At 43.5% G+C, this 15,703-nt stretch overlaps 1 protein-coding gene across 15 annotated transcripts in view; it reads right to left on the reverse strand.

Moving 5' to 3' along the window:
• CAMK2D (calcium/calmodulin dependent protein kinase II delta) overlaps positions 1–15,703 on the reverse strand; it is a 375,227-nt gene that overhangs the window by 337,482 nt on the left and 22,042 nt on the right. For all 15 annotated transcript variants that reach the window (XM_077476794.1, XM_077476792.1, XM_077476797.1 and 12 more), the window contains exon 2: positions 13,782–13,876. In XM_077476794.1, the coding sequence (XP_077332920.1) occupies positions 13,782–13,876 (95 nt within the window). The remainder of the gene's footprint in view (positions 1–13,781; positions 13,877–15,703) is intronic.

A 15,703-nucleotide genomic window follows, 5' to 3' on the forward strand; every position in this document is an offset into this window, starting at 1 on the left:
GGTTTCCGTGAGCTTTTAAGGCACTTTTTTTTTTTTTTTTTTTTTTTTAGAGCCAAAGCGTCTCAGTGTGAAAGAGCTCTTAACTCAAAAATGCAAGTAAAAATCATCTATTACTGGTGTTGGCTGTGTAAATATAAAACCTGAAAATAAGTTACTAAACAACCTCAACATTTAGCTGTTAATTTGGATTTCACTGCTGCAATTCATAAAAAAAGCTTCAGCTGGACACCCAGAGGAGATATAATGGGAGTAGATATGTCACATCAACTATTCTCCAAGCACCACTATGGGAGACTAAAGTAATAATGAGGCCATAGGAATCGTACTGAATGGGTGCCAATTTGCTTAGCCTATCACTGGCATGGAGGGCCATGAAAGACCAGGAGACCCCTGGCCTGTCAACCACAGTGTGAGGTCATTGGAGGTGGGACGTACCAGGATTGCCCTTGCCTGTCAATCAAATGAGGCTATTACAGTGGTTGGCTCAGACTTGGGTCCACCTACCCCATCGAGTGAATACATAATTATGTCACTGCTCACTGAAAATAGGACTACAGCGGACAAGAATGGTGGTTGGGTATATAGAAGGTATAGCTGCCACCAGTCTTATAATGTGTGGATGTGTGGGGGGAGGCTGAACACTCAAAAGTTTCTTACTGCCACTTTACCTATGACTGGAAAGCAGAACATATTCATTAAAAAGTAAAGAAAGCACCAAAAAAGATCTGCACAAAGGTTTCTGCCTGGAGTTTAGATTTTTTAAGGCCCATTCACACCAGATGTGGTAGGACTGCATTGGGTGGCTATTCTAGTGCAGTCCAACCGCAAGACAAGGCAAAATGCCTTGTGTCCTACCTGGCCACATCCCTGTGTTACGGTAGTGTGCACTTACTAGAACTTAAAGCGGTAGTAAACCCGCATTTTTTTTTTTTTTTTTTTTTAAACCTGCAAAGCAAAAGGCATAATGAGCTAGTATGCACCGCATACTAGCTCATTATGAAATACTTACCTTAGAACGAGGCCCCGACATCTCGCCCGATCCACGCCGAGGAAGCCGACATGCTCCCTCGGCGTCTCTTCCGGGTATCGCGGCTCCGGCGCTGTGAGTGGCCGGAGCCGCGATATCGTCACTCCCGCGCATGCGCGCGGGAGATTTAAATCCGGCCGGACGAGCGCTGCCGGATTTTCGCGGAGAGAACCCCCTTGTGCGCATGCGCCGCTGCAGTCAGCGGCGCATACCGAGGGGAATATCTCCTAAACCGTACAGGTTTAGGAGATATTTTTTTTACCTACAGGTAAGCCTTATTATAGGCTTTCCTGTAGGTAAAAGTTAAAAAAGTGGGTTTACTTCCACTTTAATGAAATATCACAGTGTATGACCAGCCCTTAAGCAGGGAGTTTGACTGAGTCAAATATAAATATGGGTACATCTTATAGTTCATTTACAAATCGCTATATTGCATTTAAAAATGTAAAAGTCGCACCTATAACGGCAGACTTTGCAATAATGATTAAAGTGATTATATAGTCCATTTATAAAATAGGAAGGAAAAAGCATATTCCTCTATGTTGTGTACTTGTCTCAATTAAGTGCACCGAGTAACATTTCTGCTTCAGCATGAATCACTTCTGACAAGTTTTCTGATTGACAGCCTCAGCTCTGTTCCTGTACCTTCCAGTATCAGCCTCCCCCTAGCCCCCTCCACTCGCTGCTCTCTCTCTCCTCACAGGTACAGTGGGAGCCGCATGAGCCGTTGGCTCCTGCTGCAGTCAATAAAATCCCGTGAGGAGGAATCGGGGGTGGGTCCGAGCTGCGCTGTGTGTGTCTATGGACACACAGAGCCCGTCTCAGAAATTAGCCCAAGTATTGAAGCATTGAAAGTGTGTGGACAGACACAGACAAGGAGGATCCAAGAGAGTCGGGGGGAAGACCACAGAAGAGGAGGATCGGGGCCACTCTGTGCTTTGCACAGAGCAGGTGAGTATAACATGTTTGTATTTTAACAATAAAAACTGGGGATGACCATATTGGATTTTTTAATCCATATGCTAATGTGTGCTTAAGAAAATACTAGAACCTGGGGAGTTTGCGTAGTGTATAATCATACTTGCGTGAAAAAAACAGAGCTTGCCCCTTTATAGAATTTTTGGTCTGTAGAATTTTTAAAAGCCGGCTTCTGCGGGTGGGGATCTATAGAGCACCCAGTGTTGCCATCTGCATTCTCCTCGATTTTTAGCTCTCTACATTGGCAAACAAATGGCATTTGCTGAGGTCTACACAGCTGTACAGTACATTTGTTTACATTCAAATGGTATAGGAAATATAACAAACACAAAACACGCTGGATATAAAATAAAAAGCAGGTTAGAATAGAACATTCACGATGCTAACAAAATCAAATGCACATTTTTCTCTTTTTCTGCTATAGAGATAGATGCATATGTTAATAAATGTGTATATTTGCCATACATATTTTACATATGCATGCAGGATGCATATACAGTTTTCATAATGTCTATCTATAATTTTTTTTTTTTTAAATGTAGCCGCTGGGGGGTGGAAAAGAAAGGAGAAAACATAAAGGTACTGGCTCAGCAAGCAGTCTCCTGCTCAATCTGCACAGATTCTAAATATAACTCCGCAGAGCAGCAGCGGCAGTAGGAGAAATAGGCAAAACACAGTCAGGGTAAGGAGCTTATCAATCAGAGATAATCCCCAACGACATGCAGAGGTGAACACCATCCATGAAAATATGCACCTTGTTTAGCTCCAGCACTGCAAACATATTCCAGTCCATTGATTGGGCCTGTACTAATTAGTTGCCACCTCGCTGACATCTTTCAAATTGTCTCACATTCCTGACAATGCTGCTTGTCATTTCCACATTCAGATGCATAATATCCCCCACGCACAGTAATGGGTGATTTCATGAACCAAGAAGGAAGGTAGCACTTTCAGTGCCATATTTAGCAAGCTGTTATGTGCTACACGGTGAGATGCCATTCTGCCTTCCCACTCAAATGGGACGCGGGCTGACTATTTATATATCATCAACTACATAACCTTCCCATTCAGTTTTCATTTTCTTTTACTCAAGATCTGCTATGGCTGGTTAGTAAAGTCCATTTACACAACATTGTGTATAGATTTACAATAGGCTGGCCTCTCTGGCCTCGTTCACAAGGGCGTACTTAAAGAGTTCCAGCCTGAAAAAAAATAAAAATAAAAGTCAGCAGCTACAAAAACTGTAACTGCTGTCTTTTAATATAAGGACACTTACCTTTCCAGGTATCCCGCAATATTTGCACCCCAAGCCGATCTGTCCATCGGTTCCGGGTGCAGGCGCTGGCATCTTTACTAAGGCAGCAGGGGGTGGAGGCGCAAATTTTGCAGATAGCCACACAACGATTGAGGTGCTCTTACCCCGAAGTGGGAGTGGGTACCTGGTTTTTACAGGTATCTGCTGCCCACCCAAAAGGTTCCAAATGTGGCAGCGGAGGGGGGGGAGGAAGCAAACAAGCGGAGCTTCCCCTTTTGAGTGGAGTTCCGCTTCATTTGTACACCCATGCAAGGCCATGTTTGCCCGCACAGGATTCACAGATGTTCCATGTATCCCAGTGCAGGCAGTACCATTTATGTCAATTGGGATGCAGCAGCTACATGGACACAGCCTCTTCTCCCACTGTATCATCTACGAGGTACGAGCAGACAGATACACTGAGAAGTCTGCAGGAGTCCTGCATGGCACCGGTGATCTGCTGAGCATGAGGGCAATGCTTTCCAAGCTCCAAGTAAAAAAAATGCACATTTTTTACCTGCAAAAAAGATGTGCATTTATTTATTTTTTTAAAGGTGAACTTATCCTTTAATGTGTGTTTTTTTTTTTTTTTTTTTTTAAAAGACTATGGGGGTTATTTACTAAAGGAAAATCCACTTCGCACTGCAAGTGCACTTGGAGATAAAGTCACTGTAGATCCGAGGGGGACATGCAAGAAAAATAAAAAACAGCATTTACGCTTGCACATGATTGGATGATGAAATCAGCAGAGCTTCCCCTCATTTCAGATCTACCCCTCAGATTTAGAGCGACTGCACTTCCAAGTGCACTTTCAGTGCAAAGTGGATTTTCCTTTCGTAAATAATCCCCTATAGCTCTTTCTAAAGAAAAATAGGATATTTTGACAAAACTGTTTGTTGGAATTGATTAGGGATCACAGAATTCAGTTATTCAGAGTCAACTGGGACCGTCAGGTATAACCCTTTTCCACTGCCAGCATGTTTAGGCTTTGTAAAGTAGATCACAAACGCAGGAGTGGGACCTAATAACTTGGTTTCTGCTATAATCCAACTTTGTTTCAATTTTCAGTGCAATTATGTACTACAACCTGGATGCAACTGGTCTGCATTTTCTATGGGACCAAAATCTCACCAGAATTGCAACAAAGTAATACAAGAACCTTTTCCAAAAAATGCTGAGTTGCATTGACGTGAACGAGCACCAAAGAGCTCAAAGAGTAAAGAAGCTGTTATGAAAGCCTAAGACCCCTTTCACACGGGCACCTCCATTATACGGCGGAGGCAGGTGGATAACAGGTCCGTCTTCGTTCACTGTGTCCTGCTCTCCTCTATGGGGAGATCGATTGAAAATGGACTGCCTGTCCGCTTTTATGCAATCATATCCAATCCGATCCCCCAGACAGATGGTAAATAGGACCACCATTCGTCTGGATTTTGCAGACAGGATCGGAATGAATAGCAGCGGATGTCAGTGAACATGTCACCGCTGACATCCACCACTCCATGAGGAGACTGGAGGGTCCAATCGGGTCCAGATGAAAAACAGACAGGCGGACCTGATCGGACAACCCGTGTGAAAGGGGCCTAAGGGGCAGATAAATTCTGGGCAAATGCAAACGGATATGTATAAACGTTACTTCTGACGATGAAACAAACGCAGACCATATTATGGCTATAAATGAAACGACCCCTGCACTCAGGTCAGAACCAAGTTTATGTTCAAATTGCTGGCTGTGAAAAGGAGAGCCACAAAGCTGCATACTCATTCAACCAAATTTAAGATTATTTCAAAAGATTTTTGGTTACTGCACTTTGCACATGCTCACCGCTCTTGCACTGTTTTATTGGGTATAAAATCATTTTTATGAAAACTATGGTGGGAATGAACAGAGTGGTATCATCATAAAGCCTGCACCACTCTTCTGAGGAAACACAGCAGATCCTGGCATACAGAGCAGAAGTGCTGGAGCTGCTTGCTCAAATTAAAGTGGGATAGAGCAGCAAGGCTGTAAACCCAGCATATGCCAGGGGCGAAACAGCAGGCAATACAAGCAAGAAAACAACTGATGAATGAATTTGATAAAAAAAAAAAAAAAAAAAGGAGATATATAGATATATATATATATAAAGATAGATAGATATAGATATATATATATATATATATATATACACACACACACACACACACACATACACTCTATGTATGTATATATTTTGGTGTGAACCCCGTGTGCTACCTGAATGTCTACCACAGGTACAGAAGAGGTTAAAGTACAGAACATACCCACGCTGGGGAAATCCCTTTAGATTTCAAATATGAAGATCATAAAAGAGCCCCATCTGTTCCTTTAGCTACATGATGAACATACAACATGCCTCGCATAGTCACACCTGCATTTACACTGCACCATAAACATTACATGAACAAATAAAGGGAAAGGCAGAATGGCCCAATATGACACAAAGATGTAACAGATGTTTTCAGAGTTCTATGCGTTTCCTGTGTAAACTAAAACAGCAGCATATTATTTGTGGAAACCTGCAGTGAACTGCACACACCACAAAGGAAATACACACACTGCACAAGTACCCCACCATGTACCGCTTCTTCCTCCAGACTTACCTGTCTATGATGAGGGTCGGAACGTTCCCCACTCACTTTACTCAGCAAAGAATCGGAGACACTCTTTGCATAATTGACCAGAGGATGAGGTCATTCATCATATTGACTTTTATTATCAATACATCATGTAAATTTGTCTGAGTAATACCCATCTCTTTTCCAAACACTTGGCTGAATTCTCAGCCGAAGCAAGCCTGCCATCCATTTTAAATGTCCTGTCTAAGTGTAGGCACCACAAGAGTCTTCTATTACTTGTAGTAACCAGGCAACTCTCCTATGTATTCCTATGCTTAAACAGTGCTTGTGCTGTCTAACCTGCACCTCTGGAAGCTGTAAAAAACCTGACTGATCCTGACATTTTTGCCCTCCCCCCTGTAAACTGACCACGGTATATCATGGCTGCTGAGCCCTAACACCGTGGTCAGTTTACGTGCCTCCATCATCTGCAACTTTCCTCTGCCCATCTCTGCCCCCCCCCCCCCCGCATGTCAGCTCTTGTGAGCTGTCTCCAAACCCCCCCCCTCCCCCGCCGCTATTAGTAGTGCATACAATTTTAACAAATATCACTGCCTGCCCCTCACACATTTTTTTTTGAGATCTTTAGGCCGGTCACGTGACTCCCGGCCACTCTGCTACTCCGATCCCCGGGCTACAGCGGGGAGGGGGGGGGGCCGAGCAGCACAACGGCCCGTGGTCTACCCACCTACCTTACTACACCCTGTCAAATAAGAATGCCCTTAAAACAGAACTCTAGGAAAAATTTCATTTTCATATTTACATTGGTCCAGCTTGGTTTGATGCAAGTATCCATTACATATACCTAGAGGGCCCCCAGAGATCCTAAATATGTATATAGTAGTTCATATAGCAACATAAAGCGAAAAAAAGTATAACATGCTGCATTTTTCCTGCACTGGACTGGAACACGGTAAAAAGCATCAACAGTGCACCGGAATGCACCAAAAATGCATCAGACCCTAGTACAGTGAAAAAAAAACATGAAAAAAGAAGAAAAAAAAAGCATCTGCAATGCATCTGGAAATGCATAAAAAAATGCATAAAAACCGCGTTAAAAAAAGTGCATGGAGAAACGTTTTGTGGTGTGAACCAGCCCTAAGGGCACCATGCTGGATATTTCATTAATTTCATTTTCTATAAATGTTAGAGGCAAAACTGAAAAAAAAAGTAAAAATGATTTTATAGTCATCATATTAAAATGACTAATGTTACTTTGCAATCGTTCCCATTTATCATACCATAAAATGTTATTTCTCTTCTGAGAGCAAGAAGGAGTTAATTAGGTGTAATCACAGTTTCTAGGCATAATAGTAAAAAATAATTCAATTAAAAAATATTTTCTTTCACTTTCACTTTCCAGGATTGCTGCTGCTAAAGTTGCTGAGCAGATGTAAATTTGCCCTGTTAATTGCATGTAACAGCTGCATCTAATTACAATGTAAGAACAGAGATCCATCATCTCCATCAATAATCGCTGTAGTACAATATTACTGTGATCACTAAAGCATGGACTGTCTGTAGAACAGCAGGACTGGCTGGGGTAGTACTCAAGGCTCCATTCACATATGTGAATTGGATGAGTTTTGAAGTGCACCAGATTCACATGACATGTGAATCAAGCCGGCTTTCTAAGGATTGTTTACATTCCTTTTAATAGGAATAAAAGTGATCAAAATCTTTTTTTAAAAGGACAGTGTAAAAACAAAAAATAAAATAAATAGGAGAAAAGAAAAAACATTTTTTAAAGGTCCCCGTCCCTCCGAGCTTGCAGGCAGAAACGAACACATACGTAAGTCATGCCCACATATGTAAACGGTGTTTAAACCATACATGTGAGGTATCGCCACTATTGTTAGAGCGAGAGCAATAATTCTAGCACTAAGCCTCCTCTGAAACTCTAGACAGGTAACCTGAAAAAATATTTAAAGCGTCGCCTATGGAGATTTTTAAGTAACGCAGTTTGTCGCCATTCCATGAGCGTGCGCAATTTTAAGCATGACATGTTAGGTATCTATTAACTCGGTGTAACATCATCTTTCACGTTATATATAAAAACTGGGCTAACGTTACATTTTTTTTCATTAATGTTTATATTTTTCATTTTTGTATGTTTGTACAATGCAATTAATTTTTTTTGTGTATTTTTGTGTATTTTTCCCCAAAAAATTGCGTTTGAAAGACTGCTGCACAAATACAGCGTGACATAAAATATTGCAACAACCGCCATTTTATTCTCTAGGGCAGGGATGCCCAACCTTTTGAAGAGCGAGGGCCACTTAAGTGACTTGGTAACCGATCGTGGGCCACAATTATTGGAGCGGGCGGATGACAGGCCCGTGTCCACTCTGCAGATGGAGAGAGGACACGGACACAGCCCACTGTACTCTATGGGCCCTTCAATCCTATCCGCCCAGGCTGAAGGGGGTGGATTCCTTTCTGTTTTTTTAGCAAATCAGATTGGAGGTAGGCGGTGCACCTGCGGATCAGTTTGAAAGCAGCCCAGTAACCACTGCGGAACAGATATGCCCATATTTGGTATCACTCTGCAGGAGCCAGCACTATACAGGAAGCATTGGTTTATGTCTGCTTTCTCTACCGCCGGCTTCATTCACAACACTGATGCTCTGGGATGAACAATCCGCGATCCAGGCTTGCCAACCAGCTATCCCAGAGCAGGAGGCCGCAGGCCACATTAGAAGGCTCCACGGGCCACTGGTTGGGCACCCCTGCTCTAGGGTGTCCGCTAAAAAATATATATGTGATGTTTGGAGGTTTTTCTAGCAAAAAATACTAATTTAAACTTGTAAACAACAAGTGCCCAGCCCAACTCCAGCTTATTAGGCAGTTATGGAAACTTTTTTTCTTTTGGTATATAGGATTTACCTAAATAATTAGAAGCTGGTCATTGTAGGCACCCCTATCAGCGTTAAATGATTTGCCTTGCAGTAAAAAGAGAGATGGTTGAGCCATGTTTTTTACCATAGTGGGAAGAAGTGTTTCCCAAGAATCTTCTATAAAAAGGGGCTTTGTGGGAGATGGGGATTTTAATGCGCCCAGATATTAATAGTTACTCAAAAAGTAGTCCATGAATCTGGATCTAGATTCATACACCTCCTGGGATTTATCCCTATGCAGAACTTGTGTATTGTATATTAAAGTGCAAAAATATAATGTGCTTTTTCAGAGGATTTCTACCTCTTTTGTTTTTAAGGCTTTGTACACATAAAATTTCTTGATTTTATGTTATATGAACTACTTTTTGAGTAACTAATAATATCTGGGCACAATAAAATCCCCATCTCCCACGAACCCCCCCTTTTATAGCAGATTCTTGGGGAACACTTCTTCTTCCCACAATGTTTCCATAGGACAGTGATGGTGAACCTTGGCACCCCAGATGTTTTGGAACTACATTTCCCATGATACTCATGCACTCTACAGTGTAGTTGAGCATCATGGGAAATGTAGTTCAAAAACATCTGGGGTGCCAAGGTATGCCATCACTGCCATAGGGGATTGTGCCAGAATTGCATGAACAGGCTACCCAACCTCATACACTCCCATGTTTTTTACCAACCCCCCCCCCTCCCCCCCAACAACTACTCGTTATACTGCAAAGGTAGCAGACCACCTGCTCATCACCTGCCAAACGCCCTCTGAAAAGCGATCTGCCACAAAGGTTGAAGCTCATGTAAATGAGCCCTAATTGCCACTTTTTTTGGACAGCTTGGTCTTTTAAAGCAAGATGAAATAAATAGGCTTACTGACAGGATCAACAGGTAATAAAACTATGTTACAAGAGGGATTTAGAAATACAAAGACTGATGTGTTAGGCCCCACTCACACCTTTGTATTCTGGGAACACACATAGAAATGTGTTTTGTCTCTTCTGCTCACAAGTTTTAACAAAGTGCCTTAGGAAACCACTTTAAGGTAGATCTATAAGCCATACTGATCTTTTTTTAAGCTGGATTTCTATTCATATACAGTATATACACAACATGCATGCCATGCTTATTCCAGGTCAGTGTGATTGGTTTCTGTGACAATGGATAGAATGCAATCTCTTGGTCCTATCACCAGGCCACCTCTAACGCGTTAGGACAACAGACACACTTTGTTCATAACCTGACGGCTGGCACTATGCAGATTTCTAGAGTGTACCATATGCTGGATTCAATTACAATGTTAGTGTTATCAACAGAACAAATCCTCATCTATCCAAGGCCCCTAGAACATATTCCTGTTTTAGAAGAACATATCCTCCATTAAATTGGCTGTTGGTTGAGCGTTCCAATCTTTGAAGAATTCTGTGAAGCTCTACTGTTAAATACAGCATGCCTTAATGGAGCAAGTTCATTTGTAAATAATGAAGAGGAATATGATTCAATTAAGCGCTGACCTATTTTTTTTCACAACATACAGCAGAAGCATCTTACTCCCATGTTGCAGGATGCCTTTCAGGCAGACGACTGCCCACTAATGAGCCCTAAGCTATAGCAGTACTTTCTGGCTGCATGGCTGCAGTGTGCATGTAATATATACATACTGACTGTATACAGAACATGTCATAGGATCTCCTAATTAGAGCAAGGGGTCATCTCCATAAGCCAGTATCCATATTAACACAATGGCAGCATTAAGTACATCATATAATGCATCCCCCATCTCTTCAGCAACATGCACACCCAATTTAAACTGGCTGTGGGAAGTTTGTCTCTGCTGAAAACAACTGGGCATCAGATGGCAGCACATTGGATCCTGGTTCACACCAGGGTTATCAGAATCGTATTGCAATAGGTTCCACCCAATTAATGCAAATAGTTCCTGAAGTTTACCTAAATCATTTGTATTTCATTAAAGAGGTTATAAACCTCAGACATGAAATACACTATATTGTCAAAAGTATTGGGATGCCTACCTTTACACGCACATGAACTTTAATGGCATCCCAGTCTTAGTCTGGAGGGTTCAATATTGGGCTGGCCCACCCTTTGCAGCTATAACAGCTTCAACTCTTCTGGGAAGCTTATCCACAAGGTTTAGGAACGTGTCTGGCTTGCAGTCTCCTGGCTTGTCTGGCTTGCAGTCTCCTCTCTGATTCATCCCAAAGGTGTTCTATCAGGTTGAGTTAAGGACTCTGTGCAGGCCAGTCAAGTTCCTCCACCCCAAACTCGCTCATCCATGCCTTTTGGACCTTGCTTTGTGCACTAGTATGCGGTAATATTGGAACAGGAAGGGGCCATACCCAAACAGTCCCCAGAAAGTTGGGAGCATTAAAGTGTCCAAAATGTCTTGGTAGGCTGACACCTTAAGGCTGCTTTCACACTGGGGTGGGTGGGCGTTGACGGTAAAACACTGCTAGTTTTAGCGGCTTTACCGTCATTTTAGTAACTCTATTTGGTGGGGGTTAAAATCGTCCCACTAGTGGGCGAATAATGGGTTAAATACGCACATGTAGCGCCGCTGCCGAAGCTCTTTGCAGTCGCGTCAACAGCGGTGCCCATTGGTTTCAATGTACAGGAACGGTGGAGGAGCGGTGTATACACCATTCCTGCACTGTTCCAAAGAAACTGCTTGCAGGACTTTTTTAACGTCCTGCCAGCGCAGCACCCAGTGTGAAAGCACTCTGGCTTTCACACTGGGACTGTAGGGGAGGTGTTTTTCAGGCGCTTTACAGCTGCTATTTTTAGCCCAAAAGGGCCTGAAAAATGCCCCAGTGTGAAAGGGGTCTAATGCCCTGTACACATGACCGGTTTTTCCCATCTGAATAAACTCTGAAGGTTTTTCCGGAGTTCCAACAGAATTCCAATCAAGCTGTCTTGCATACACGCGGTCACACCAAAGTCCGACCGCCAAGAACGCGGTGACGTACAATGGGACTAGAAAAAGGAAGTTCAATACCCAGTAGCCAATAGCTTTCATCTCGTACTTGCTTCAGAGCATGCGTTGTTTTTGGTACTTTTGGTACATTTTTGGTTTTCCCGATAGAAATTGGTTCTGTCGGAATATTATAGAACATGTTCTCTTTCTAAATCAGAATTTTCGATGTAAAAAGTCCGATGGGGCATACACACGGTCGGAATATACGATGAAAAGCTTCCATCTGACTTTTTCTGTCGGAAATTCCGCTCGTGTGTACGGGGCATAAGAGTTCCCTTCACTGGAACTAAGAGACCAAGTCCAACCCCTGAAAGACAACCCCATACCATAACCCCCCCTCCAACAAATGATTTGGACCAGTGCACAAATCAAGCTCCATAAAGACATAGATGAGTGAGTTTGGAGTGGAGGAACTTCACAGAGTCCTGACCTCAACCTGATAGGACACCTTTGAGATGAATTAGAGCAGAGACTGCGAGCCAGGCCTTCTCGTCCACATCAGTGCCTGACCTCACAAATGTGCTTCTGGAAGAATGGTCAAAAATTCCCATAGACACACTTCTAAACCTTGTGGACAGCCTTCCCAGAAGAGTTGAAGCTGTTATAGCTGCAAAGTGTGGGCCAAATCAATATTGAACCAGCTGGAGAAAGACTGGGATGCCATTAAAGTTAATATGCGTGTAAAGGCAGGTGTCCCAATGCTTTAACAATATAGTGTATGAACAAAGCAAACATATCCCTCTATAGCAGGGGTCTCAAACTGGTGGCCCTCCAGCTGTTGAAAAACTACAACTCCCATGAGGCTTTGCAAGGCTGACAGTTACAAGCATGACTCCCTCAGGCAGAGGCATGATGGGACTTGTAGTTCCGCAACAGCTGGAGGGCCACCAGTTTGAGACCCCTGCTCTATAGCATGAACTTGTCTCAATTAAGAGCACTAAGTGTCATTTCTCTCTGCTGCTTTATTCCTCCGCTATCAGCATGAGTCACTTCTCACAAGTTTTCCTGACACCAAGAGAAAAATGGTGACAGGGGAGGGACCTCCAGCTGATTGACAGCCTCAGTTCTGTTCCTGCGTGCTGTGTGAACAGAGAGAAGCATCCTTTCCCTTCAATTAGCTCTCAGAGCTCTCCTCATTGAGCTCTGCAGAGTGTAACTTCAGCTCTCCACCACCTTTTTTTCCTGACATTTCAGACAAGCTTTATAAATACTGGACTTCGAAAGGATGCAGAGAAGAGCAGACTGCAGAAAAACCAGGTACCACTTATTTAGAATTTGTTTCATCCCTGTGTATCACCTGAGGTCAGTCACTTCACTGGGTATACGTGAGGGTTTACAGCCACTTTAATCTAACCTTGGGCAGAGACATCTAATTTGCCATTGCAGTTATCCAGCGTGTAAGGATAGCATTCTGACCAACAGTGTAAGAAGCATTTTTTCCCATTGACCCCTGTGAATTGGATTTAGTTAGGGTTACCCGAGACCTGAAAAATTAGGGAATAGAAAACATTCTGACATGAGTGCATTTATTATTTGTTCCTGGAGCCTGGAAAGCATTGCACCTGTGATCAGTGGATCAGGATTACAATGTTAGGTTTCTGCAGACAAGCCCTGCAGCTTTCAGCCCCTACCACCGTATGGACTGTCAGTTTGAAAGGTGCAGGGCCTGTGAATGAACTTCGAGAGCGCTCCCAAGTAGAATGCATAGAAGCAAACCGATCACTCCCTGGATGCACTTCCATGCCAAGTGTGGTCAGCTTAAATAGGAAAGCAAGGTGACTGGCAGGATCACCAGGTAGTTCACATAAAGGAAGTAATCCAAAGAGAACAGGATACATTTTAACGGAAGTACATGGTATAACATACACATTAGGAGTATATAACATTTGGGTAACAGACCCTTTAATTATAATAATAATAATAAGGAAAGCCAATAATAAGGCACATTTTGATGAATACCTCTTGCTGACAGCTTTTTGGTGTTGATAATTTTGGCTGCATACTCTTGTCCCGTGGTAATCTTCATGCATCTCCTCACCACAGAGAACGCACCCCTGAAAACCAAAAACAAGTTTGTTGAAATTGATTCATCAGTAAAAGATGGTCTGATCTGATAATAGAGAAATGTTGCCCATAGTGGACTGCCTTTCACAGTTTTCTAGAAGGCATTTAGCATTAATGGCGTGTGGAGGAAATGTGTTTCTCAGAAGTCATCTGACACCACCTCCTGTCTCATTAATATGTCAGCACAGTGGTGTAGTGGTTAGCACTTTCACCTAACAGCAAAAAGGGTCGCTGCTTCGAATCCATGACACCATCTACCTGGAGTTTGCACGTTCTCCCTGTGCCTGCGTAGGTTTCCTCCGGGTACTCTGGTTTCCTCCCACACCCTAAAGTACGGATGCACCGATACCATTTATTTTACCAGTACCGATACTTTCTTTTTAGTACTCGCCGATACCAATTACCGATACCTACCACAACTGTTTTGTTTTAACGTCAGCCGTCAGCAACAGTACAAAGCATTGAAAAGTTATTTACAAATGAAATAATTAGATTTATTTTTAATTTAGCACTTTTTTAATGTGAAATGTGTAAATATATGTTAATATATATGTGTAAACATATTCACTAACAAAGTAAAGAAAAAAGAAAGTTTTAATTGTTTATTGTTTATAAAATAGACATGAACAAAAGAAAAAAAAAGCAGGGAAATAATAATTAAATGGAGGAGAATAGGGAGTTAATTACCGTATATACTCGAGTATAAGCCGAGATTTTCAGCCTCTTTTTTGAGGCTGAAAGTGCCCCCCTCGGCTTATACTCGAGTCATCGCCGTCTGCCTGCTCGATCAGCGTGTCGAGCAGACAGACGGCGGCCATTCTACTATTCAAAAGCCGCGCCTCTGTCTGTGATAGGCGGAACACTCAATTTCCCAGCAGTCAGTGGTCCGCCTATCACGGACATCCGCTCATCCTCATACTACGGACAAGGATGAGAGGATGTCCGTGATAGGCGGAACACAGACTGCTGGGAAATTGAGTGTTCCACCTATCACAGACGGAGGCGCGGCTTTTGAATAGTGGAATGGCCGCCGAGGCGCCGACGAAGAGCGGCGATCCTGGCATGGCAGAAGGATGGAGGCTCGGGACGGGACGGAACGGAGGCTTGGCTCGGGATGGGACGGAGGCTCGGCTCGGGACGGGACGGAGGCTCGGGACACAGGTAGGCTGGACACACAAGGCTGCACGGACACACACACAGGCATGGATGGACACACACACAGGCATGGATGGACACACACACACAGGCATGGATGGACACACACACAGGCATGGATGGACACACACACAGGCATGGATGGACACACACACAGGCATGGATGGACACACACACACAGGCATGGATGGACACACACACACAGGCATGGATGGACACACACACACAGGCATGGATGGACACACACACACAGGCATGGATGGACACACACACACACAGGCATGGATGGACACACACACACACAGGCATGGATGGACACACACACACACAGGCATGGATGGACACACACACACAGGCATGGATGGACACACACACACACAGGCATGGATGGACACACACACAGGCATGGATGGACACACACACAGGCATGGATGGACACACACACAGGCATGGATGGACACACACACAGGCATGGATGGACACACACACAGGCATGGATGGACACACACACAGGCATGGATGGACACACACACAGGCATGGATGGACACACACACAGGCATGGATGGACACACACACACAGGCATGGATGGACACACACACAGGGATGGATGGACACACACACAGGGATGGACACACACAGGGATGGATGGACACACACACA

Source organism: Lithobates pipiens, unplaced genomic scaffold (assembly GCF_037356315.1).
Source record: "Lithobates pipiens isolate NorthernLeopardFrog02 unplaced genomic scaffold, aLitPip1_a1.2 Scaffold_13, whole genome shotgun sequence".
In the NCBI taxonomy this organism is placed as follows: Eukaryota; Metazoa; Chordata; class Amphibia; order Anura; family Ranidae; genus Lithobates; species Lithobates pipiens.